At 32.1% G+C, this 27906-nt stretch overlaps 2 protein-coding genes across 2 annotated transcripts in view; both read right to left on the bottom strand.

The window, feature by feature from the left end:
* Window positions 1–1460: 1460 nt before the first annotated feature.
* On the bottom strand, window positions 1461–9365 carry LOC132735857 (N-acetylglucosamine-1-phosphotransferase subunits alpha/beta-like). Its single transcript, XM_060722873.1, has 9 exons — window positions 8990–9365; window positions 7085–7185; window positions 6651–6737; window positions 6069–6240; window positions 5218–5388; window positions 4079–4386; window positions 3459–3593; window positions 2731–2832; window positions 1461–2317 (listed from the first exon to the last, which is right to left on the bottom strand). The coding sequence occupies exons 1-9, from the start codon at window positions 9098–9100 to the stop codon at window positions 2194–2196; spliced, it is 1311 nt and encodes a 436-aa protein (XP_060578856.1). The 5' UTR covers window positions 9101–9365; the 3' UTR covers window positions 1461–2193.
* A 2335-nt stretch (window positions 9366–11700) lies between these two features.
* Window positions 11701–27906, bottom strand: part of LOC132735853 (cytosolic phospholipase A2-like) — a 31470-nt gene continuing 15264 nt past the window's right edge. The window contains exons 14-19 of the mRNA XM_060722868.1: window positions 19751–19843; window positions 19418–19615; window positions 16746–16781; window positions 15476–15660; window positions 14141–14327; window positions 11701–13506 (exon numbers count right to left, since the gene is read on the bottom strand). Of these exons, the coding sequence (XP_060578851.1) occupies window positions 13283–13506; window positions 14141–14327; window positions 15476–15660; window positions 16746–16781; window positions 19418–19615; window positions 19751–19843 (923 nt within the window). The 3' untranslated portion in view covers window positions 11701–13282. The remainder of the gene's footprint in view (window positions 13507–14140; window positions 14328–15475; window positions 15661–16745; window positions 16782–19417; window positions 19616–19750; window positions 19844–27906) is intronic.

Genomic DNA, 27906 nt, shown 5'->3' with positions numbered 1-27906 from the left:
TTATATAAGCAAACCACCATTTAATTAGGGTCATATAACTTTATTACTAATACTTTAACAAGTATAACAATTTTCATGTTGATACCTTTATAAATTTGAATTAATTCTATATAATAGGCAATTATGTCAAAAATTCTAAATTGTCTAAAAAAAGATTTAACTTAAAATGCGATGAATAATAGCATAGCTAGATTGATATCACCCTGCACATTCGAAGGGCAAACAGTGATTTTAATTTGTCTGTTTTCTTTGAAAAGTTGAAATCAAAATAAGCCAGACCAAAAGATTAAAGTTTTGCAATTATTAAATATACTTAAAGGAACAAGTTTAAGACAAGGTCAATTTGCAAAAAGTGTATTTAAGTTATAGATAGATAGTTTTATTCTGGTAAAAATACATGTCATAAAACAACTACAAATTAATGTCAACATCAAAAGATACATGTAAACATGAAAGTGCATGTGTTGATGCCAACTATTCAATACCAAGGATGACACAAAAAAGGCATATGTTCATAAGTACCGACAAAAAAAATCATAAAGTGGTCTGGTAGAAAATGCTGTCTTGTAGAACACGTTTCATAGTCACCAATAAAACAGTCATAAAGTTATCATGGACAACGATGCCAGAACCGTATAGCCCATATCGTAGGGACTCATACGAGTCTGAAGAATCACTTGATACTTATGCTGAAAACTGCTAAATGGATACCCCATACCCCATTTGCTAGCATCTGACCAGAAGACATCGGAAATTACTGTATTGAATAATATATTCATAAAGGCGGAGAAAGTTAGGAAGATAATTGTAAACGTATACAAATTAAAGATTTTACTAGTTTCCTCTTTGCATTGGTACGTTTGAGAAAATGTACACATGTTAGTATAAACCAATGTCAATGACGTATGTTGTGTTTACGACAGAAGATACGTTGTATGCAATAACACTGATGCCTCGATTATCGGACTTCTTTAAGCCTCGTAATAACATGCTTTGTATTAATTATGAAAATATTCATACGAAAGTTGGTAAAACTTTCTAGGCGTTAAAATATCTACTTATTGTAGTGTTTGTAAAGGATATCCGCTCGTATATATAAACAGGTATATTAGAGTTATAAAAATTTTGTTAAAGATAATTAATTAATTAATTAATTAATTAATATAATTTCAAATTCATTCAAATTCATTCAATTGGTAATTAATGTATGTCTGTTATAAGCAAGAATACACAAACTGGTTTGAAAATGTACGGAGTCTTCTTGAAAATATAACTTTTTGGATGTATAATTAAATCTTTCAAGTGTAGATTCTAATCAATATATATTTTGTTTTTTATTTAAATATAAAAATTAGATATTATTACTTTATGCTCAATTCTATCTCCATTAAATGTTGTCAAAAATCAATGTTATTGTATCAAGAATCAAGAACAAAACTTCATTTCATTCCATTTATTTTACAGTAAATCAATATTATAGTTAAAGTTAGACTAGTATTGTAAACACAATCATGAAATCCAGATCACGAGTAAGGTATTCTTTACAATCGGTTCGTAATTGCTAATTTTCAATCCAGACCATATATAGAGTTTTCCTTTTATTTATTGTCTAGTATTACTTTTCTGTAATAAGATCTCCGAATCATTTTTTGTTGTTGAAGAAGAACAACACTCACTTTCCATAAAGATATCGCTTAAGTTTAAATGTATCTTCAAACTATAGATGGAACGCAAACCCTGATTGGTTGAAGACATTCGGAACCCAAGCCAATAAAATTTGACAACACAATAAGTCACCGGATATGCAGAGCAAATATTTATAGATCAAATAGACGCCGAGACGAGTCATGGGGTAACCGATGTATGAAAATGAAAACGGCGTTGTAATTAAGCGGCGCTACGTGCACAGATAGGGATACAGGCGACGCCGAAGGTCTGCGACAGGACCAAATCCAATCAAATATTATTTGATAGTATCATTAACTATTTGTTCACCAGATATCAATCCTATCATATCAAGAATCGCAATGAAATTTATTTCAGTTCATTTATTTAACAGTAGATAAATACAGATGGCATAGTTATACATATATAAGACACTGTTCATCCAAATCACGATACTAGCTTAACAATTTTTTCCTATTGGTTCCTGACTTATTATGGTGTCAAAATTGTTATAGGTTATGTCCATGATCAATGCAGCTCGTATAATGACGGCTTTGGAAATAAAGCTTTGAAGAATGAATCTATAACTCTTTGTGTTCGAATCTGTTCTTCGATGTTAAGGTCCAAATGGTCATTTATACATACAAACTTCCTGTAAAAAAGATTTATATATCAATATAATTGGAGCAAAAATAATGTTTGAAATATAATCACGCATTGCGATAAAAATGATATACAATCACTGAACAGTTTCAAAAGAACAATGAATGTTTAAAATACAGTGGTCTATATTTTCGCCAAGTGGATTGAAAGTTCCAACTTCTAACTGGAAATTTCAGGCTTATTACAAGCGAAGTCTATTCCATTATATCATACTTTCTTTTCTGATTAATTAATGCACTAGTTTATCATTAAATAGATTTTACGGCCATTTATTTGTCTCCTTACTTGTGCCCAATTTATAGTCGGTGCCCCTCTGGGTCCTTTTATATTAAGATTAACTAGGATTGCGTTCCATGAAAGTTGTTTTCACAGTGCGAAATACAATAATCAACAATAACTCACTTTCGTTTACTTCGTAAAACAATGTTGAGTTGTTGTTCCAACATCGTTGCATTGCCCGTCGCGAGGTAGGCACTATCTTCAAAATTCGCCAATAACGTCGCACTGTTAGTAAATAAAGTGACTGTTTAAAACAGAGAATGACGAATGTACGGTATAAATTTATCAAATGGTATACATAGAATCTTATATTACCGGTTTTGAAAAAAGAAAACATATTTAAACGTTTGCATGATGCTACCTTTCGAAAAATGAAGGTATATAAATTTGCAAATGCCGACCGGTCGGTCGGGCAATGAGTGGACTATTTCGTTTCCGCTCAATAACTAGTGAACCATTTGACACACAGTCTTGAAACTTCATTGGATAATCACCCGATCCTTATTGTTGTAAGGCCTGATGCGTGAAGGTCAATGTCACATTGAATATAAATAAATAAGAAAACTGTTTCTGCTCAATAAGAGGTTCATTTGCCTACAACCTTCAAACTCCATAAGGTGATTTAGTTGGAGACCCATATTGTTTAAGGCGTCAATGCGTAAAAGGTCAAAGCCAAATTGGCATTGAATGTGAAAATCGTTTCAGCTCTATAACTAAATGGAGAGTCATTTGACCCACAACGTTCAAATTTTATACGATGATCACCCGATGTAGACCCCATTTGTTGTATGATGCATGAAGGTCAATGTCACAATGACCTCAATGTCAGGAACATTTAAATGCATACTTACATTGGAAAAAGAACTTTATGTCCAGGCTTTTGCCCCTGAGGTCTCAAAAGATAATGGTAGTATGCGAAAGCATACATCAAATTACGTTCATCACGAACTTTAGACGCTGAAGTTTTGTCCCACTCTTCCGGAAACCTGATTAATAAAAAAAAGTATCACAGATAGAGTAATTTGTGTCATACAAAAACAACCATAATATTTACAAAGAGGATATAATTAAAACACTTTGTCCCCCGATCGAGAACAAGACAAAAGTATGCACGTCGTATGAGGTCAGGGCAAATAATATACCCGCTGATCGATCATGGACAAGAAAAACAATATGACTGCAGGTCGATTTTTGCGTAGGCGTGATTAAATGAGATGTTCTTTAAATGGACAAATAAACAAATGGTAGATAATCCGGTCGTCTATAATCAGTTCGACTTCCTGAAAAATTAACAGAGAATAACTGCCCTATTGGTCATTTTAAAACAACAAACTGAAATCTGGGAATGTAATCGGCCATCCTAAAATAAAATACAAAGGAATGTTCGTTGGAATTTTTAAGAATCATTTATAACAGTATTCTATCTGTGTAAACATGTAACTAAACAACAATGAGATACATCATATTAAACCTTTCTTGTAGCTCATTCATTAGAGATCTGTCTATTATGTAAGGTACATGCGCTGGAACTTGTCGATCAACAGACCCAAACGCTTTGTTGTAAACAGTTGCTGTGTAGATAACAGAAGCTGCAAAAGGCGGCATGGATCGCAACAAATTGTTGTAAGGTTTTTCGTTTGCTCTGCGAGTTGTCTGACAGTCGCCACCATCCCAGTCACATTGTTTTGTGTTGCATTCTGCTTCACATATCCCATTATTAATATTTAATATTTTGCATGTTTTATTGCAATATCCTAGTTTCATATCAGTAAAGCGGATCTGTTTGAAATAATAAAAGGTTAAATGATTCAAATACCAGTTGTCATGGTCAATCGATTAGTAACAATGACAAGCTATATCCTTTCTTATTGTAAAGTAAACCTAACATAAATCTTTAAAGAAATTACATGCAAAGACCTTGCTTTTTCATTTTATGTTTTATTTAGAAGACCAAGTGTTGAAAAAAACATGATAACAGGAATGGGATTCTTGAAATGGTCATGTAACAAAAGAAACTTTATAAGCAATAGAAACAAATACAAAAAGTAAAAACAGTCCGAAAGAATCGTTTTCTTTTGTTTTTGTTGTTGTTGTTGTTGTTGTTTTAGCTTTTGATAGTTACTAGTAACTCGTTAAACTTTGTATTTCATTCTTCCAATCTTGAAACTAGGTAGATTTATAAAAAAAAACACAATTATAAGAAACTCGCAGACACGGTATGTTTGGATATGATAATAAGAGATGATGTAATGAAAAGGTGCAACATCACTCACAACAATAGCACCAGCTTAAACGGTATTCAATGTTCAACACTAAATGAACAAGAATAAATGATAAATTGTATAATGCATAATGTGTGCATTAATGTAAAGTTTTATATTATGATTGCATTTTGTAAAGTATTGAAATGATTAGTGACATATTTCTTTTGTTTCACATTTGCAATCATAGTTTATGTTAAGGCAAACTTTTGTCAAAGTAAGTAACGCCTGTTCTGTTGACAAATTCGTTTATGTGAATGAGATTACATATAAACGAAACCTATAAAAATGATGTCTTAAATAGGTAAACTTTTCATGCAATTTAAACTGTAGAAAAGAGTTGCCTTACCTTGAATCCAGTCTCTTTTGTATAAAAATCTTTCAGCTCCACTTTATTTAGAAATAAAAAGTCATCATTCATGTAAATGAAATGTTTGGACAACCCTGGAATCCGATGAATGTGACTTTCTATTGCCAGAGAATTGAAGGTGGGTAAATGACTTTTATTCTTGAATATTTCCTGAAATGCATGTAGAATATATTTAATTATAATATTGAATAGCGCGAATTCAACATATCACGTTCCTCCTTTTATGTGCATACATTTAGAAAATAAGCATTATTAAGATTTAATCATTGTTATAGCCTATAAAATTGTATGAGCATTTAGCAATGTAATTGTGTTATTGTTAAAACCCTGTATTTAATTATTTAACAATTCGTTTATTATACTTAGGTTGAGAAAAGGCACGGTTTTAAATTATCGTTAAAATGCATATGGAACATGCGGAGAAGAAAGAAAACTTCAGCATAAGGTAGAGAATAATTAATATTTACATTACTTGAAAATGCTACAAATAATATTAATTAATTTAGTTAATCATGTAACCGTTGTGTCCATCCGCTAGACTCATTTTTTAAACTTCTCCGTAACATTTGATTTCGGACACTAGCCTAATCGTCATTTGTCACTCACCGCTTTTAGAAAGTATGTGGCATTAGAAGTCGTACGCTTGCGGAGAGAATGGTAATTACTGAATAGCATGTTAGTTGGGCCGACTGTCGAAATATGAGTAAAATGGATTGAAATTGGCAAAAACAACAACAAACAACAAAAAAAAAACAACAACAAAAAAAAACATAAAAAGGTAATTATTACACCAAAAAGTTAAATTAAAAGAGAATATAGAACAATCATACCGTATGCGTCACAAGCTTAACTCTATGATATTTTAGATTCAGCCATCTCGGGATTTGACCATTGGTCACTATATACACATTACGAAACCAGTCCGCGTTTCTCTCCACTGATCGTAAGGCGTATCGCAAGGTTCCCCAGTCACGGTATCTTTTTGGCATAAAGCTCTTATTTCTGTAAATTGTATTTATAAAGATATTCAAAGTATATATACAACAAGAATAAATTGCCTTATCAAAATTTGTAACTTAGTGCCCTTAACTTTACAGCCAAAATCTTACAAAGTTTTTTTCTAGTGTAATATTCATTGATATACGATGTTAATTGTTTCAAGCAGTTCCCGTGAAGTTCTGTCATAAGGGAATAATAATCCAATATGTATACATGTACAATTCCATTTGTAAAAGTAAATGCGGTTGTTAACCTTGATGCTCTTGATGGTGCAAAGACGACGACGACGAGGATAATTGATGATGATAACGACGGTTAAAATGATGATAACGATAATTATGATGACGATGACGAAAATCATGATGGATATGATAATGGTAAGAGGACGCTGGTGACGATAATGCTTTGCTTACCGTAAGTCAAATCTGATCATTTCATCGATAAATGCAGGGTCTGAACCATTCACCCAGGTAAGAACGAGGTCAACTGGTCCTGAAACCCTAAAATCAGTCAAATTGAATCAGGTATTCAAACCTAAGTTTGAGCAATTCAGAAAAAAACATGTTTTGTTTACACACATGAGTAAAATATGTTGTCTTTAAAATTGTTGCAATTTTCATAATAACATAACATATATATACGTATTTTTATTTATAACATGACAATTCTATATTAATTATTTAAAATTTTACATTAATTAACAGTCAAATAAAGCAATCAAGAGAATTGCATCAAGTTGTTTATTTCTTTCAGAGAGCAGAGCTATATTTATTTCTAAATTTATAAAATTATTAGCGATATTAACGTGTATTCAAAATAATAAACGTACAAATGCAGATATATTTACCCTTGAATATCCGAGTAACCGAATGTTGTGTCCGTTTGACATTCTCTTATTTTGTTTTGTGATGGATAATAACTTTGGTCGAGGCATACCTTAAATATTCCCTGAAATTAAATATTGGACCATACGTAGTAATAATCAAGGATAAGCACATTATCTATTTCAATAGATGAAACGAAAATCTATCTGTTTTGTTAAAAATAATATTATTTACCTTCGCTTAAAAGATAACAGTATCTAATTTCAACTTCCGACATTGAACCGTTTGACTAGCTAGCTAGCGTGCCTGTTGGATTCAGATAAAAACCCTATGCTATTCGGTTTGAATTACAATAAAAACAAGATTTCCATCTGACAGATAGGACGGATATTGTTTTAGATTTTAACTTTCCACGGTAACTTTTAAACAAGAGGGCCATGATGGCCCTGAAGTCGCTCACCTGTATATAGGCCCCCGGAGCGGGGCCAGTTTAAATCCCAGGGCTTTTATTTGAACAAACTTGGAAGACACCCATTAGAAGATGTTTCATGCTAAACATCTAAGGTCTAGCTGGTCAAGTTTTTTCTTTACACATATAGTTAAAAACAATGACACACCTGGGGCAGGGCCAGTTTTGACCCCAGGGCTTTTATTTGAACAAACTTGGTAGACATCCATTAGAGGATGTTTCATGCTAAATTTCTTAGCTCTAGCTCTTTGGGTTCTTTAAAAGAAGATTTTATAAATTTTTACTATATACATATAGGGAAAATCAATGACCCCCTGGGGCGGGGCCAATTTTGACCCCAGGGCTTTTATTTGAACAAACATGGTAGACACCCATTAGAGGATGTTTCATGCTAAATATCTTAGCTCTAGCTCTTTGGGTTCTTTAAAAGAAGATTTTATAAGTTTTTACTATATACATATAGGGAAAATCAATGACCCCCTGGGGCGGGGCCAATTTTGACCCCAGGGCTTTTATTTGAACAAACTTGGTAGACACCCATTAGAGGATGTTTCATGCTAAATATCTTAGCTTTAGATCTTTGGGTTCTTTAAAAAAAGATTTTTTAAGTTTTTACTATATGCATATAGGGAAAATCAATGACCCCCTGGGGCGGGGCCAATTTTGACCCAGGGCTTTTATTTGAACAAACTTGGTAGACACTCACTAGAAGATGTTTCATGCCAAATATCTAAACTCTAGCTTTTTTGGTTTTTTAGAAGAAGATATTTAAAGTTTTTTCTTTTGGTTGCCATGGCAACCAGAGTTCTGCATGGAATTAAATTCTTTGAACACTTTTCAAAGGTGACCACCATTGGAACATTCCTGTGAAGTTTGGTTGAAATTGGCTAAGTGGTTTATGAGAAGATGTCATTTAAAGTAAAAGTTTACGGACGACGGACGGACGGACGACGGACAGACGCCGGACGAAAAGTGATCACAAAAGCTCACCCTGTCATTTTGGGACAGGTGAGCTAAAAAAAAAAAATAATAATCAAAGCACAGAAGGCGCTGAATTTGTTTGGGTCTCAGAATGTCAGAAAGGTGAAGGTTGTGAGATTATAAACCAATTTGTTTTTGTATAGTGCCACCAGTGTTTTAACTGTAGTAAATTGGCTATAAGACTAATTGCAACACTGATAGTCAATTCAATGTTTATTTGACTTAAAAAAAATATATAAAAACATGAGTTGCCTCAACTGGGTTTTGAACTCCAGACCTCTCGTTTCATAAGCGAGCATGCGAACCCCTCGGCCTGACGACCCAAACATATAATAATAATAATAATAATAATAATAATAATAATAATAATAATAATAATAATAATAATGATGATGATGATGATGACTAATAATAATAATAATAATAATAATAATAATAATAAAAACACACAAAAGAAAAGTGTACACCATTGAGATACCTTTCCAAGCATATTCCATAAAACAATAAAACATATGTATGTTAATGTAAATTTAATGAAAATTCCAATATTCCATTTTCGCACAAGCACTCTACATGTATTAACTCTCATTGTCGCAGGCAATTGTTCTTAAATGTAAATCACTATAACTATTATAAAAGTTAACTGATTCACTGATTATATGCGATTAATTGTTTGAAAAAAACACAACTGTATTTGATTTCCAAAATCATTACTACAGCCTTTGTTTATAAATTTCAGGGTGTTAGGTTACGACATATGACACTAGTGTTGAATACATAATACAAAATAACGTTTAACACTAATAATAGTTGTGCAATTATTGATCCCTATCTGCCTAAACGTCCGAAGACACAAAAATGATTAACTGATATACTTAAGACTGTCAATAACTGTTTTATATAGCAAGATCATTTCATTCGATAGGGAACTATTTGTGGAAACGAATATACTAGGACGCTGAAGAAAATTATCTATGATCAATATTAAAAGTACTTCTTCTAAAAAAGGGTGACTTAAATGATATAGAGAGTAAACACATATTTGGAGCGGTTTGTTTGTAAAATTGATTGACGTTTAAAGAGTATTAATGCGTTTTTTGGGAAAATTTTTAAATATCAAAAGGCATTTTTTTCTATATTCAAAAAGAATGGAAAAAAATTTTAATTTTAAAACCAAAACTACCCGTTAATGCATTTAAATATCGACCTTTTTTAAAGTATGTTTTTTTCCCTCTAAAATAAACCGATATTTTCTTGTTGTTTTCTTTATGTACAGAAACCGTTTCTCATAAATATTTTTGATATACTAAAGCATTTTCTTCGAGTCTATTTGCAGTATAATTAAGTAATAAACATTGTACATATATAGGGATGTTTAATGCTGCTATCGACAATTTCAATACTTATTGGCCCTGTTGTCCTTGTTAGTTTGTCATTTTCCCATTTTGTTATATCCAATCTTCCTTCAAGATTTTTTACTTCCTCTATATGGTTAAGCAATTCATTCCTTGAAACTTCAATGTGCCTACCTTCTATACCTATTTCGCAAACAGATCTGGCCAGATAAACTCTCAGTCAGTTGTTTATTTGCAGAACTCATTTCAAGAAAAATTTCAGCAAAATCACGTGTCTCATTTCGTATGAAACATTTTGTTTCCGTTTCCGGTGTCTATGGTATAGGTGTAAAATGTTCATAAATTTTTTGAGCTGGGACTAATTATTCACCCTTTAAAAATTGTTTAATAAGTTCTTTCTCCTTAGCTTTCTCTTAATGCTCTTCCTTTAATTAGCTATTTAATCTTTTAGACATTCTTTTTTTTTGTCTTTTTCACATATCCTGTTAGTGTCCCTTTATCTTTCATATTTTTTTCCGCAAACTCTGGGGACATTCAATTCTTCGAACAAAGAAAAGAGCTTAGGATACTTCAGCTGTAACGGTTCAGTATAATTCTTTGGTATTGAAAAGAAGATTTTAAGAATCTTTGATCTGCTTTAGTATAAAGTCATGTGAAACATTGCTTGTGTTATTTATAAACATGGCTGCAACAATTGAAATTGTCTTTCAATTTGAGAGACATGGAAATTGGGAAAGAAATGTTTGTAGTGTCCGTGTGTATGCCAGCTTATTGGTCTGTCGCCCGTTTTATTTCCGCTTTAAACGTCTCACATATCAACTACATCTCATATTAACTACATTTAAACTTTAATTGCTTGTATTTTAGGTTCAATCTATTTGCAAAAAAATTTGGTATTGGGCTTTTTGAAAAAAAGAAAGAGTGGATAACAGAAACGTATCCAGTGAATTTTTATTTCTCCTGTAGGTGTGCGGGGAACTGGATTATTACTGTCATTGCTGACAACTTTTGCCAAATGCAGATAAATACAAAGGGTAAAATTTTTGTGTAACACATTTGTCTTTCTATCTAAAGTCAACGAGTATGAACTTTTGGTAAAGCGCATATTTTGTAGTGTACATGTTGATAATATCTTGACATTCACGCCAAAAAAAAAAGATATCGTGACTAGGAAGCTTGTGGTGTGCCGTACGTTCAGTGAAGGTGAATGCTGCAAGGTTTTGCCACTTTATCATCATAGCTTGTGAATGTTATAACAAAGACTTCAAGAGCAAATATTTCACAATTAATTTAGGTTTGCAATACTTGCTGTTTTGTTCTTTTTTCATGAAGCTGTCTTTCTTTAGAGTGATTGCTAAAAGAATTACTTTATTGTTGTTTTTTCCTTAGATCTATTCTTAAATTATTTTGTAAAAAATGCCCTATTCTGATATTTTGAGTAAATTTAATACAGTAATAGATTTATTCTTCAAAACTCTATTTTCCAAACACGATCACTATTTGAGGTGCAAGGGGTGTCCTAGACCGAGTGGTCGTTGACTTCAAACCACTTGCCCCTCACCACCGTGAGTTCGAATCCAAAATGAAATTTGGATTCTTTCATGTGAGGAAGCTATCTAGATAGAACGTTGGTGGTTCTACTCAGTATCCCGTTCGTGCCTGATATAATGCACGGAAAGGCAACGCCATCTTCCTCCGCCATTAAAGCTGGAACGTCGCAATATGCCCTATACTGTGTCGATGTGATGTAAAACCCTATCAAACAAACAATCCAAATTCGACCTGCAGTGATCATTGACAATGTCTTAAATCTTGTAGGGATAAAGAAAAACAATTTGTGAAGTTAATATATTGTTTATTTATTGTAAGACTACTAACGGTGTTTCATTAATTTACTGTAAAAATAAGTGGAATAATATAATTTTTTCTTCGTAACTCTTGGCACATTTGGATTAATTTCTGACATTTTTTAGCAATATACAAATTGATGTTTATCAAATAACTCCAACAAATAAATCCTGATTTTACACTTACTTCTGAGCATCTTATTACGTATATCAAGAAGAAAAGACGAACAAAATGCCACAAAATGAAAGAAAAATTGTCTGGCTAGAACTTGAAGAGTTTATCTTTGAAATAAAATTTGATTTTTTTTTAAATTTATTATGATTAAAGGTAATTGGTCTATGTAAGATATTCATTTATTTTATTGTTAAAATGATAAAACCGCAACATTTTGATCAAAATTTTGGCTATCTTTGTACTAAAATAATTATTATGATATCCATTTGCTGTAAAAATTATTGGACTTAAATGAATATTTCTTCGCCATTCTAGACAAAATAGGATTTATTTCTGACAATTGTATAAGATATACAGTCACATGTTGATAATTATCAATTACTTCTAGAGATATACTTGTAGTAATATTTTAAGGGATATACAAACACACATAGTTTTACAATCAACTACTATCTAGAGAAATACAAACATACATTATAATAAAGTAATACACACAGCTACTTTCTAGATATATACAATTATACATAGCAATACACTCAGCTACTTGTAGAGATATACAAAGATTCGTATAGATATATAAACATTCATATATTGTTAACCTATGTTTGTATTAGAAAATGAAGGTTTATATTGAAATAAACTGTGGATTGGAATTGTTCGAGTTTTGTGCCGATTGAAGTTTTTATATCTTTTTGTGGGATTTTCCTAATTTAATAGGGTTTTAGTTGCGTGCTTAGATGCCTCACACCTACGTGGATTTTTGTTAGAAGTGTTCCAAGTTGAATGCATCTAAGATTCATCATAGTTTTCATTTAATTTTTCATTTTGTTCTCTCAAAATATACACCTCCAACATATATGAAAAGTCTTCGGATCCAATCTTTGAATGCATTCTTATAGTCTATTCATTATAACAGATTTACCAATATTGCACTGTAGACATTTAGTGCGATGACGCGTTGTCATGCAGTAATCTGATATTGGCAAAACCTGTTGCAGGTCTTTGTTTTCGAAAATATATGTTTAGTTTTCGAGGAACTAATCTTTTGTTTGCCTACGGAACAGCAACCTTAAAGGCGGGACAAAATGTTTCGTCAAAATCCTTTAATACACGCAGTACACTACATAGTTGCATTTTTACAGCATCCACAGGCAAACGCATACTAACACATTTGCATACTTTAATTTTTTCTTAAAGTTATATCTATTTATAGTTTACTAGAATACAAATTATTCCTGAAATTAAAACCTTCCTACTTTAAGCCGTTCCATATCTATCAAAACATTTAGAAAAATTAAGAAAATATTAATTCTAGGACAAAATATGTCAGACATTTTCACAGGAGTTTATATAATCGGTCACTCATTTTTGTCACCTGCACCTGAAACATCAATTCATAACTTCGAAAGCTCTCTTTTTTTACGGTTTACTACACTTTTTTTTATGTTTTCGAAAATCGTATCCTTATAGAGTAGTGTGTTGAATTCCATAAGGCTGGCAAGTCGGTCGAAAGCTTGTGCTGAGTATTTAAATTTAGATGTTGAATAAGGTTCATCCGGATCGTCAAAAACATCAAAGTCACCGAAATCTATCTCTTCCTTCGTTTCTCTGAGAAAGCCTAGAAATCGGATAAAAAACAAGTCATTTTTTTCAATGCATGTGTATTTAATATTTTATGGAGAATAGATTGTATAGGCTGTGAGTATGAAAACCAATGCAAAAATAAAACATTAAAAACTCACGGACTAAATTCATTAGGTATATTATATTAATGACAAACTGTGAAAAGGGAAGTGTGTCCAAAAACCTTAGCAGTAGACTACTAAATTTACAATGTAAGAATTTTAATCGATAATACCTGATGATATCACATGTTTACAAGCACCATGCAACGTGTTTTTGTATTTTTTTCTGTTAAAATCATCGCAACTTCTTACGTCAAGTGTTTATTTTCTGATGAAAACACTCTCAAACGTTCATTTTTATCATTTCAGGCACATACATGTTCTAATTCAATAAGCACCATAATGCATTATATAAATTTATGTTTCGACGTGCATTTCTATAGAACTGTTTATTTATCAGTATGCATCTAGGCCTTGCTTGACTTTGTGCAACATATATAAGTTTTCAGATCATGTTTATGTTAATAATAAGTAGACAACACTTCATCATGTGAAATAGCAGCAGTCATACATCATTATCTTGAATGCCATTAGTTCAGATAATAGTGATAAATAAACCCATTTCACCTGGTGATTTTAACTTCCTGAATTCATTGTTGATGAGAATGAAATGCATGACAATCGGACAAGTATGATCATCAGGGTTTTCAAAGACATAACATTCCTTATATCCTTCTTTACCAATTTCAGGAGTGTTGATGTCAGGAAAGGGAATCTCATGAAGTTTTGCCCACTCAGCGGCTAGTCGTAGTTCCTATAGGATATAATGAAGCATATAAAATAACAAGGAACTGGTTGTTTTAAATGACCGACTGCTCATACACAATTTATAAGGCATACTGTTGATAATATATTTTCCAATTATTTACAAAGTCGTATTAGAAATTTTATTCCAACGTATTTATAGATAAGGCCAAAAGTTCATTTTTTTCAAGATTGATTTGTAGCGACTTATAAAGTGCCTTTCATTTTCTTTGACTTAAGGCCGTTATCACGGGTATGTGTCTTATCATACTTATATAGAAAACGAGCATACAATACAATGTCTTTAATTTAAAATAATGAAATGAAGGACGATTCACAAAGTTAAATTTCATACTAACTAGTTGTAGAATATTATTTTTTTCTTTTGTTTTGTTTCACGAAGCACTTAAGCATTTTCTTCTTAAATGTAGGTTATTTATAAACATTGCTTAAAGGCAATAACTAAAAAAATAAGAAGTGAAGAGAACCAGTTCTTGTGCACTGTACTTCTTCTTCATGAGGTCTATCATCCTATGAAAATAATCAAGTCCATAGCTTTTATAGTTGAAGAGAAATGGCCCGGACAAAATTAAAGTATGAAAATTAACCAAGGGCAATAACTCAAAAGCCATGGAGTACCGGTGTTTGTGTAATGCACTTTATCTGGATGAGACATATCATCCTATGAAGTTTCATCTTCAAAGCTTTTATAGTTAAGGAGAAATGGCCCGGACAAAAGTAAAGTATGAAAATTAAAAAGGGCAATAACTTAAAGAAGTGCTGAGTACCAGTTTTTGTGCATCGCACTTCTGGTTATTGTAAAAAAATGCATACTTAGTTTGAAGTCAATCCGACTTATAGTGACTAAGTTATGGTGCGGACAAGCTTTAGGGGACGCCGACAAAAGTAACCCCTATACGACACAAAAACTGTGAAATAGAATATATATTGTTATGCAACATTTTAACATGTTATATTCAATGTTCAATTAAATTCCTTTCAAGAAACCGCAAGAAGGTTATGAAAACAGTATATTATTACAAAATATATTTTATCAGATATAGCTTAATATACTTTAAATATCGCTAAAAAGTCCTAAATTGAATTCAAATTGTATTTTAACCATCGAAGAAAATTTCTTGTGATAAAAAACTGAACTGTAAATGGGTCTGCTTGGTCACGTTTTCTTGCACTGAAATCAAATGACAGGATGAGATCAACCTCACGTTCTGGTCGTAGTATTAGAGGAAACGGAGAGTTGAATGCCAAGCCAGCGTCCACTACATACATCTTCTCCGTATCTGTGGGGTTCATTTCATGCAACTCCTCAAACAGTCCTTCAGCTTGAAATGATAAGAAAAGGTGCTGAATCACACCATCTAAAAGTGGGTTGTTCTAAAACGGTCTTTGAGTATATAAGATATTGATAAAAGCAATAAAAATGTATCATTTGTATATTTCTTTTTAAAAATTTTGAAAAAGAATTCTAAAAAAAAATCTGATTTAGTAATGAACATTATGTGATTAATCATAATATTTTGTTTTGGAACAATTTATAATCTGGTATTTAAATGTTTATTATATTGGATCAGGTATGTCTGATACTAAATGTTGTCAGCATATTTATTTATTGTATTAAAGACTTTCAGTTTCAGACTAATTCACTTTACAGATCAGTCATTACTTTGTTTAACAAAACGCTATTTAAGGCTAAAATTTACATTATCATAACACAATATTATGACATATTGACAAAACATAAAGGGTGTAAAAATAAAACTCTTTCTTACAAAGTATAAAGCTATATAGGGAAGTGTATATCAAGAATAGTATTTGTTTGCGTCGCATAACAAATTATATTCCATAAGTTCCTGAAATGACCAAATTTCGACCTATAGGAGGCGTACGTGAAATCTGTGTTTGTGTAAATTATCAATAACAAAAAATAGCAGTATGTCCATGTTTTCATATTCGCGTATACCTCTTGCCCCAACACTGACAGGGACACATTTTGTGCAAACTAATCTTTGCTGCGTTCATTTGAATATAAAAACCCAATATGGATGTACTATTTTTAAAATGTTATATAATATTTCACAGACACAGCTTTACACTCTGAAAAATAAACCATTTCAACACAGCTTTAAAGAGGTTTTCACAAAACTAGATATATTTTCACATATTTCCTATTTTTCGCAGCAAAGTGATTTAAAATTTATTGGAAAAGAAAGAAAATGTCTTAAAATGATAATAAAACAAAAATATACATTATGTATAAAAATATTTAAAAATGAAGGAATATATTTATCTTTCATAACATTTATAACTAGTTGTTTTATATTAAGAGAATTTTTTTTAGACAAAACCACACACATATTCATGTTATATACTTGTCAATACAAATGCATTGTGTATCTCAATTACTTACTTGATTCAATGGCTGCAAAAAGGTTTCCATCCGGTCCTATTAAACAATTATATACAGTACATTAATTCATTTTGATCCATCTAGTCAAACATTATTCTAGCCATGCTTAATTGCTATATTTTAAACAAGTCATACCTTTTCGCAGAATATTGATTCAATTACACTAAATAACAATATATTAGTCATTCCAGTCATACTTAATGAAACTATATAGTTAATCAGTCTTACCAAATTGCAATGCATATATATTATTCCAGTTATACTTAATCGTAACATATATATGTTATTCAAGTCAGTATATTAATCAAGTCTTATCAAATTGCAATACTCTTTTTCTAGTCATAACAAATCTTGAATCTTGAAACAGAGAAAAAAATTAATTGGCAGCTAAAAAGGTGCATTGATTATACATTTGATTTTGTTATATTTTAGAAACGCGCTAGGAATTATATATTCTTAATAACTGATTTGCATTATACAGACAGACGTCCCTTTGTTAATAAGCAAAGACTATTTATTTAATTTACGGCGATCATCATTTGTTATATGTTCAAGCATATTGAATTATAATTATGTATGGTCAATACGAAACACAAAGTCAACTTGTAAATTCTTCAACTTTCATTTTGAACGTAAAGTTGAACTGTCAACTTAGACAGACATGATTAATTTTGATCATTTCTTGGTTCACAGTCCAAGTCGGACTTAGGTTAGTAATGCCCAAACTTAAGCAGCCATACAATATTCAAAATTAACAATTTGATGTTATGTGATAAACTTTATTGAACCATTTTTGCTTGCTATTTGATAACTGATTGATTCAAATACCTTTCAGATTTAAAGCAACAGTCAGTTGAATTCGTGGAAGCTTGTAGTTTTAGTTTACATTGAAAACTATACAAACTGATTAAAGGTGAATGGGTGTGAGATATACCACACTATTATTCCTTGTCATCTGTTTGGAAACTACATTTTTTGTGTTGAATGAACATTATATAATTGATTTGTGACTATTTTATCTTTTAAAATGCTTATTATATTCTTCTCTCTTTCTTTTTCAAGCTGCCTGGTTATTTAATATTGTTTGCTAAAAACACAAAAAGCCATAAGAATTGGCAATATATAAAAGCGTATGTACAGAACATTTTATCATGTGACTTTCTATCTAGAAAAGGATAAACAAAGGACAAGAGACACTGGATAGAGATAGTAATTGTTAGGATGTGAGCCGAATATATCGCTTATCTGAAACCATTTTAATTGCCAACCAATTATAGGTTCTCGAGTCAACTCAATGTCCAAAATGTCAACTGATCAAACATACCCACTTTTTTCTAAAATTTTAAATGATAAAGATGAATATTGGGCATAAATTCCTCACATCAAGTCATTAGCGATTTTAATGCTCAAATAATGCGAGATATAAATGTTGTTTCCTTCCTTATAACTTTAGGTGGAAACGTATTGCAAGCTTACGACTTTAGTATTATGATAATGGATGCATTTAAATCCTCGAAACTTATAAGTCTAAGGTATACCCTATGATAAAACCTTACCGTACTTAAAATAATAAGCGGAGAAATGATAAATGCTGATAATAATATGTGATAAATCCAATCGTTGTTTGTGTAACGATTGTTCTATTTTGCCTAGATTTTTTAACGATATTTACACATGTAGTGGTTTTATACCTAAATTGTCGATAAGTTAAATTGTAAACAAATATGTTATCTTGAGTTTAAATGTATAGATTAATCTTATAAAAACATAAAAATTAAATAATTAGATTTAACAACTTACTCGTAGCAATTATTTGGTAGAACGGGCAAATTTTTATCATTTCTAAAATATCAAAACAATTCGTCCTTAAAATCTTCGAACTCAATGCCATTCGTACCAATATTCGACCCGTTATCAATATCTCTTGAATGCTTCATTTCTTCAACTTCAGTAACCGATTATTATTAAATATAACAACATTATTGGGTATAAATACGAGCGTAGAGCTCAAAGCTGCGGACAGTGAGTCTCTGTCCAGCTGCCGAAGTATCAACACCACAGAAAGAATTAATTAATATTTTAGATTAATTACTTGGATTCTTGTGCCTGCACTAATTACGAAGCTTATCATGTGCATCAATTCAACATTGCGTTAGGTGTAATTGTTATTACTAAAGTATTGAAAACTCGATATCCAAGTGGTTTTTCTATATATTAAATAGCCTAAATAAGTGTCATCCCCAATTTTATATAAAGTTCAAGTAAAGCAGATCAAATATAAAAGCACGTAACTGTTATAAACAATAGTTAATTAAACTTGATTCCAAAGTTTGAATGAATCATTTTATAATCATTTGAAACCAATCAACTGGCAAAGTAGCCATGAGACTAATTATATATATAACAGCTAGCTCGTGCACGTTACATTTGCAAGATCTTAGGACACCGCTTTTACATAAATACTAAGACTAGAGGCATTCCAAGTAAATTAAGCTACAAGCTTTTTCTGTTATACAAAACATACCACCTTCCCCTAAGTCAAAAATTGAATGATTTCGACATTAAAATAGGAAACAAAGCTTTATCTATTAATTCTAAATGGCTATTAAAATGTTATATAAAAATCGCGTGAATAAAATAAAATCATATGAAGGAAAAGAACCATGTCTTACTTATTTTTGTAGATGGTCGGTATTTCTGCAGTTGAAGACCACGCATGAAGTTATTTACAACAGCCGCCCTGTGTTGAATATCATTAGTGAACCTGTCTAGAGAAGGGTGTTCCATTATCCTCTCAATTCTTGTTTTTCTCTTATCACCTCTCGAGGTTGTCTCCGCTTCTGGTTCGAGGTATTTTTCTACTTCTGATTCTGTTGAGATTGGAAAGAAACTGATCTACTTTTTTCTCCTCATAAAGGATACAACCAAAATACGATTTCAATTAAAAATATAGATATAAATCTTTGTAAAAAGGAATAAATTCAACTGAAAATCTTTTAAAATACCAATAAAAGTTCTTTCTTCCAGTACGTTTGTGGCCTCCTGGTTAGTTTGGATGAACCGATATAACAAAATGCAGAACGCGCTTCCCCAGATACCTGAAATCGATTTAACGTAAACGTACAATGAAACAAGGAACGCTGGATACGAAGAAAACAGCAATTTACGCAGAAAGATTTAAACTCATAAAATGGATCACTAACTTGAACACATGAGTTGAAGAATGAAAAGACTTTTGCCAAAACTGACTAATATTCTTATACAAATTTAGAACATATTTTAAAACATGCCTTTGTTATGTATAAGAAATAGAAAGTAGAAAGAAATTAAATTTTGCATCAACAGCATTGGGGTCGGTTTGGCGTCACTTACTGCGCATGTGCGAGATAATTTTGGATTATAGTTTGAATGGCATTACACAATCTATTGTTGGTTAGATACGTTATCAAGTAGTGTGTATTATATGAAACTCGTCTAAACAGATCGATGCGTCTATATTTTATGATAAACTTCTGGGTGGTATCTATGACTATCAGAATAAAGGTTCTATCTGTATATGCGGTGACTTTAACAGCCGATGTGGGGAGGAATATGACTTTATTGAAGGTGTTGACTGTATACCTAGTCGAAATATAATTGACTATACATGTAATGAATATGGTGATGTTTTAATTGATTTTTTAATTAGTGCAAACTTTTGTATCTTAAATGGTAGAAATTGTGTTGGAAATGACTTTACTTGCATTAAACCACAAGGTTGTTCAGTGGTCGACTATTGTCTTGTTAGTCATGATGATTTGTATATGTATTCTGATTTTAAAGTTGTACGTTCTTCAGATTTAGTAAATTATGCAAATTTTGTACAACCAATTGGAGTTCCCGACCATTCTCTTTTGCAGTGGAATATTCTTTATAATTTTTCAAGAGTTGATTCAAAGAATAATCATGAAATACATGAAACTAAGTTTGATTTCAAAAATATTCCAGGTAACTTTTTACAAGATCAAAAAGTAGTATCGGACTTATTTGAGTCAGTCCGACAGTTGGAACAAGGGCTACGAACACAGTGTGATATTGACAATGCATACGAGACACTCTGTAATACTATTAAAAATGATATGCATGATAAACTGTCTTGTAAACGTTTTGTTTTAAACAGTTCTCAAATGAATACAAAGAGAAGGGTCGGGAAATCATGGTGGAATGATGATTTAAGTTTGTTATGGAACAATGTTTGTAAATCAGAAAAAGACTGTCTATGTTGTAAATCTAACGGTAGAAGGAAAGAGCTGAATTGTATACAGTCGACATTGTATTAAGAGACCACTCAAGGGACTGCCAAAAAGTGGTATCTTGATAAAGTGGTCTCTCAATAGAATTCTGGAAAATTCGAGACTTTATTATATTACAAGTCATAGATATAATAACATCTTTTTACAATAACAAAAACTGTACAATATTTTATAATCATTATGTATTACAGTTTCATAATTACATTTATGCCTTTTGTTTAAAAAAGTCATCAACATGTGTTCGTTTTTTTTTTTTTTTAGTAGAATTTGTGTACAAATGTGATCTACACTCATAATACTATTAACAGGTCATTTTGACCTTGAAACAAAGCATATTGTCATATATTATTAATATGTTCATACACATCTATACACATCCTGCTAAACATGCTTTCAAATCATCAGCCCAGACCTCTAGATAATTTTTCATGCAATGAGTTTTAAAGTTCTTGATTTTTTCAGCAATTAGTTTTCACACTACCCCGATTTCAAAACATTAAAGTTTGAGAGATCTTAGATTATCATCATATATTTTTGGATTATTTTTTTTTGTCGAAGGGTCATATTTAATGGGGTACTACATGTATTTCATAAAGCATCAGATGAGCACCTAGATCTACACCATCAGCAATGAAAGGCTGTAATGTTTAGTCCACTACGTTTCACGATTTTATTTTGACTACAAACGATGGCATTTGCTATTTACTCAGACTCAATTCCATGCACGATTTCCTCATTCAATTTATCCGGTATTATTAGTTGTCTGTCATTTTTTGGCTCGTTCGTTCGTCATTTTCGATTTGATTTTCTGGAAGGGGGGTCACTCTGAGCACATGACAAAACTGTGCCAATGCGGTGTTGTGATACGTTATTGCTCTAACAAAATATGTCACAATAAATATTACTATCGGAAAACTGTTTCTTTCTTTCCGATTTTGAAACGATTGCAATTGTTATTAATTTCGTTTTTAAACGACAATTATTTGTGACGGTCTAATTGACGGCCGTTTAATAGATACTTAAAGACCAATGACCATGACAAATATTTGTTTGTTCAAACCTACTCGCTAATTACACAAGTGAGAATGTCCGTAGGGACGATTGTTTGTCAGGGCCGTTTAATAGATACTTTAACACTGAATTTTGTACATTTGGGCTGACATTTAGTGGCCGCTGGCCGCGATATAAAATCGTCGTTTAATGGAATTAACTTAATTATATAGTAAAAATCACCGGGAGGGATTTTATGCGGCTGCTTAATAAAAATGTCGCTCAATAAAGGTGGACGCAAGTACGATGCCGACTGTATATAGAAACTGTAGAAAACTTTTTGATAGGAAGGTACAAAAAACTAAAAGAAAATACTGGTTCCAACAGCAGGGAGAACTACTTAACTATGTAGAATGTGACCAAAACAGGTTTTGGAAAACAATTGGTAAAGTTGGTATATCTAAAACAAAAACACACAACATTCCATTTGAGTTTGTTGATGACAAAGGAGTACTAGTTACAGATCAAGACAAAGTTTTAGTTTATTGGAAAGATAGTTTTAAAGATCTCTTGAATGGTTCCTCTGCTGATGGATCTAGTGTTTATCGCCAAAGAGACATTCAGACAGATCATAACATTTATATCCCACAGCTAGACAATAATATTTCAGTAAATGAAGTAAAAAAAGCCATAGATAAAGCTGATTTCCGTAAAGCTTGTGGCGCCCCACTGTGTTCCTCAGATGTATGTCTTATGTTGTTTCATACTGTTTTGGTGACACTTTTGCTTGTGTCCCTTGTTGTTTTCTCGTCTACGGTAAGTATCTTCCCCATTGCCTCTAGTTTTTATTTCTTTGATTACTCCCCACCCCCTCCCCCCGGTCTCCTGTCCCCTTCCCCTTTGTGGGCCTATTTTTATTTTCTTTGAATTCCTAATCAGTTACAAATTAATTATCATTTAATGATTAACCTGTCCGTGCTCTGTCTTTGCCCTGTCCTGTTTTTGTTTGGGGTCCCCCTGGGCTCCTTGCCATTGGTTCTTGTTGCTGGGTCATGTGGGGGTTGCGTTCATTGAACGCCGCCTTTCCTTGTTGATCTTGTTTATCATATTTGATAACAAACCATATGAAGCTTTTAAAAATGATACTGCAGTTTCATTCTTGCATGTACTGTTTAATGTATGTTTTGAAACTGGTCAAATACCTAAAGACTGAGGAAAAGGCATTATTAATCCCATCCCAAAATCTAATACAACAGATCCTTTGAATCCGTTAAATTATAGGGGTATAACTTTAGCACCTACTATGTACAAGCTATATTGCTCAGTTATTAACGAACGGTTATCATCATGGTTAGAGGATAACTCCAAATTGGTAGATGAGCAAAATGGCTTTCGTAAGAAGCGTAGTACTGGGGACCATTTATCAAGTATCACATCTATTATAGAAACTAGATTAAAAAAGAAACTCAGCACTTTTACTGCGTTTATAGATTTTAAAAAGGCTTATGACACAGTTGACCGTTCAATATTATGGGAACATTTATTTAAGATGGGATTGAATTGTAAAATGTTAAATGTTATTAAGTCTCTATATTCTTGTGTAAGTTCATGTATAAGACTGAATGGTTACACTTCAAAGTGGTTTGATGTTAATTTGGGATTACTTCAAGGATGCATTTTATCCCCTGTGTTATTTAACTGCTATATAAATGATCTGGCTGTTAACATAAAGTCTCTAGGTCTAGGAATAGAACTTGAAGAGGGTAAATTCTTATCAATTTTATTATATGCTGATGATGTAGTACTTTTGGCAAAAAATGAGCAGGATTTACAAGCCATGTTAGGTATATTATTTATATGGTGTAATACAAATCATATGACAATCAATGTAAAGAAAAGTAATATTGTACATTTTCGAAGCTTATCGACACCAAGAACATCGTTTCCATTCAAGTGTGGAACTGATAGTTTAAATGTCACTGATAGCTATGTCTATCTTGGGTTGGCTCTTAATGAGTTTCTTGACTATAACTTTACAGCAAAATTTGTTGCTAAAAAAAAGTGATCCCTCGGAAGCATTAATCACAACAAAATTACATAAGAATTGCAGACTCGGTTTGATTGAGTCTGTACATGAGGGATAATGAATAAGTGCAACATCCCTCACGCCCCCTAGCACCGGCTTGAGCAGTACTCAATTCTCAACACTCAATAGTGCTGGCATCAATGATCCCGAAGGACCAGAAAAATATAACAACACTGAAGTGTAGTACGGGGCAACTTTTTACAGCTGCCACACAGCACTTGACACCTGCTGTTGTGAAGTATAAAAATCTGGAAACAAAGTGATCCCTCGGAAGCATTAATCACAAACAAATTACATAAGAATTGCAGACCCGGTTTGATTGAGACTGTACATGAGGGATAATGAATAAGTGCAACATCCCTCACGCCCCCTAGCACCGGCTGAGCAGTACTCAATTCTCAACACTCAATAGTGCTGGCATCAATGATCCCGAAGGACCAGAAAAATATAACAACACTGATAAGGCAGCAAGCAGGGCTCTTGGACTTATTATTGCAAAATTTAAGCAACTTGGAGGTATGCCTTTCAATGTATTTAAAAAATTGTATGATTCCATTGTTTGGCCTGTTATGGGTTATAGTGCTGCTATTTGGGGTACAAAAAAGTACAAATGTATTGAAGCAGTACAGAACCGGGCAATGAGGTTTTTCTTAGGAACAGGCAAGTGTGTGGCGAGTACTTGGTGTCGATCTGCAAGTATGAACAGTATGAGAATAAATTGTGAAGTAAATATGTACTGTTTTAAGCAGGCGGGTAGAACTTGTAAGAACTGGTATTTTAGAGTAAAAGAATTTTTTGAGAAATATAACTGTGGTGAATTTTTAGTTCTTAATAATGTTTTAAATAAAAATTGTTTGAAGGAAAGGCTAACCAGTTCATATCTGGATGAGTATTTGGATGAATGGATTGAGTCACTACATACAATAAATAGTAGTTCTGGGCAAGGGGGAAATAAATTGAGGACTTACAGAACCTTTAAGTTTAGTTATGAAACAGAAGCATATGTAACTGCTATCCTGCCGAATAAGCATAGAGCAGCATTTGCAAAGTTTCGATGTGGGGTAGCCCCTATTAGACTCGAAACTGGCAGATATGAAAGGTTAGCTTTAAACCAAAGAATTTGTCCAATCTGTAAAACTGGCAATGTAGATGAAAATCATGTTATTTTGTATTGTCCAAGGTATGAGGATATTAGGAAAGATTTATTTGCCAAAGCAGTTTAAGGCTGTCTGATGACAATAAACTGTCGTTCATTTTTTCCAATACTGAAATTGTAAAGTGTGCTGCAAAATCCCGTTTCAATATTCTTAAAAGTAGAACTAAATGGTTGTATTCTCTTATTAGGTTACTTTTTAATTATTAAACATTTTATCCAACAAATATGGGGTCTTACATTATATTATTGAGAAATTGTACTAATCTGTGTATTAATAATCCTGATTTTAAGGTTGGTAATATTTAATACTTTTATTTATCATTAGACAAGGGTAATTGTAAACTCTCGAGGTCTCTTGAAATGGTAAACATACTCATATTTAATAATTAGTAACTGATCGTTTTTATTTTATTTTTAGGCAAAGACATTATATGTACAGTCACTTAAATGTGACTTATGTTTTATTTTTACTCGTATAGGTTTTTATCTTTCCAATGATGCGAAATAATTTTATTCACATGATTTTATAGTTTAAGAATCTATTGCTATTCAGTGTAATTTTACGGGTTTAAGGAAGAGAACATTCTAAGGATTTTTACTGTAAAGCAATAATACCAGAAACACTTTAAGTATTTTAGAACAAGATTAGCAATAGTTTCTTATTTTAGCAATTTTAAATTGTAATATGCATATGAATATGGAATGAAAAGAGAGGTAACTCTGTAAGTGACATTGGACATTCTTGCAGAGTTGCCTCCCTTCCATTAGATTAAAATTTTATAGTCTCTTGTAATTCTGATAAGAATGGCCGTACATAAATAACTTTTACTTTGTAAAATTATATCATTGAATTGTTTTATGTTGTTATGTATGGATGAGACTCAAATAAAGAATATATATATATGATAATATAATTGATCTTATTGGACGGGTTTTACAACAAAGGGGTAAAGAATACGAACAAAGGTGTATTGTTAGTTAAATTATTTATATTAAACTTGTATTTCAATAATGACAAAAGGAGATTATTTAGGAATGTTGATAAAAAAGTTAAGATAATGGTTGCTTTTGAAGGAAATAAAATCGAATTTTTGTACCGGTAATTTTTTATAAAACACCGTGATTATCATGTCAAATTTTAATAAAATAAAAGCTGAAGGATTTGTTGCTGAGTAGGGTCCTCCTGTAATATATGTAATAGTCAATTAGAAACTCGGCATAATTCTTTCTTAATTTCTTTCTCAGATACGACAACACGTCATTAGCAGCATGAGCATAAGCTTCGTCAAAAGTGTTTTGATCCGTGTAATTGTTTAGTCTTTCTTTAAATTGTTCTATACGAGACTGGCTCAAAGGCTTAAGAAGTTTTCTATTCCAGACGTCGCGGCATCTGTGTTCTTCCTCGAGCTCTTCTTTGAGACGCTTACCAGGGGCCCCCCGGGATAAAGATTTTCTCGTAACGCTCATATTGTTATTCGCTAATTCCTCTTCATCATTATTATGATGTTCATCATCATCATTATCATCATCATTATCATCATCATCACCATCATCAGCATCATCATCATCATCATCATCATTAGACTCAACATCACCAGTTTAAGACAAGTACCCTTTACCATGTTATTGATTTTCCAGCATTGTATCCATATTTATTTGTTTTCTTAGCATATTTTCTTGAATGTTCACCTCAAAAATGTCACTACGTAAACGATCATTTTCCAAAGTGGTCGATTTCTGGTTTACCACCAAATAGCCATATGATCTAGTTGTCGCTTGTTCAAATCGTTTTATGAAAACGGCACTGGATTTTAGGGAAATTCTTTTCGCCAATATTGACACCTGCTGTCTGACTATAGGATTATTGAATAATACCAAATACTGCGTATTCAAAGCTATATCCCTACAGGCCTGTTCTTAAGGAAATAAATTCTGGGTGAGGTAGATAATGGATATGCTCATGTGATAACAACCTTTTGTAAAAAGATCGGCGAATCTTTGGTCACATTTTACTTCAGTCATCAAATCATCAAACACAATAAGATTTCTGTTACCAACGTCGATGTACTCAAGGTAATCTGGATTACCTTGAACAAATTCTATCCAGGGAATTGTACGCTGAAGTTCATCGTACAGAGTTTGCCATTGTCCGAAAGGCCTAACGAATATTTTGATTCACTTGGAAAAGGCCCCGAAAGTTATGACGTTAGCTTTGAGAAGATACTTAAGAAGGAAATCTCTTGTATAATGGACGACTTCAGAGTTTTTCATCAGAAGTGTGTGGGCTCTACTGCGCATACTACGTCATAAAACCATATCAGGGACAAATTATGAAAACCATCATCCAAGAATTTAATCCATGTCAGAAGAGGCACAATGATCGCTTAACCCATTACTTTATTAGCGTTTTGTGAAAAATGGCTGTTTTCATTGAAAAGTCTCCCGTTACAAGTTCAAATTGCTATAAAACTATAAAAAAACTGCTTTAATACTAATCAAACTTGGCACAAGTGTTGAATAGACCATTGCCTTTGCAACAAGATGCACATGCTTAAATTTCCTGTTACCATGGCAACGAGGGGACATCTCAAAATTTCCAAAAATCACTATTTTGCATTGATTTTTTCCATCAAAATT

Source organism: Ruditapes philippinarum, unplaced genomic scaffold (assembly GCF_026571515.1).
Source record: "Ruditapes philippinarum isolate M1 unplaced genomic scaffold, ASM2657151v2 ctg420_1_1_1_1, whole genome shotgun sequence".
NCBI classification, from domain to species: domain Eukaryota; kingdom Metazoa; phylum Mollusca; class Bivalvia; order Venerida; family Veneridae; genus Ruditapes; species Ruditapes philippinarum.
This window is presented reverse-complemented; position numbering and strand designations above follow the sequence as displayed.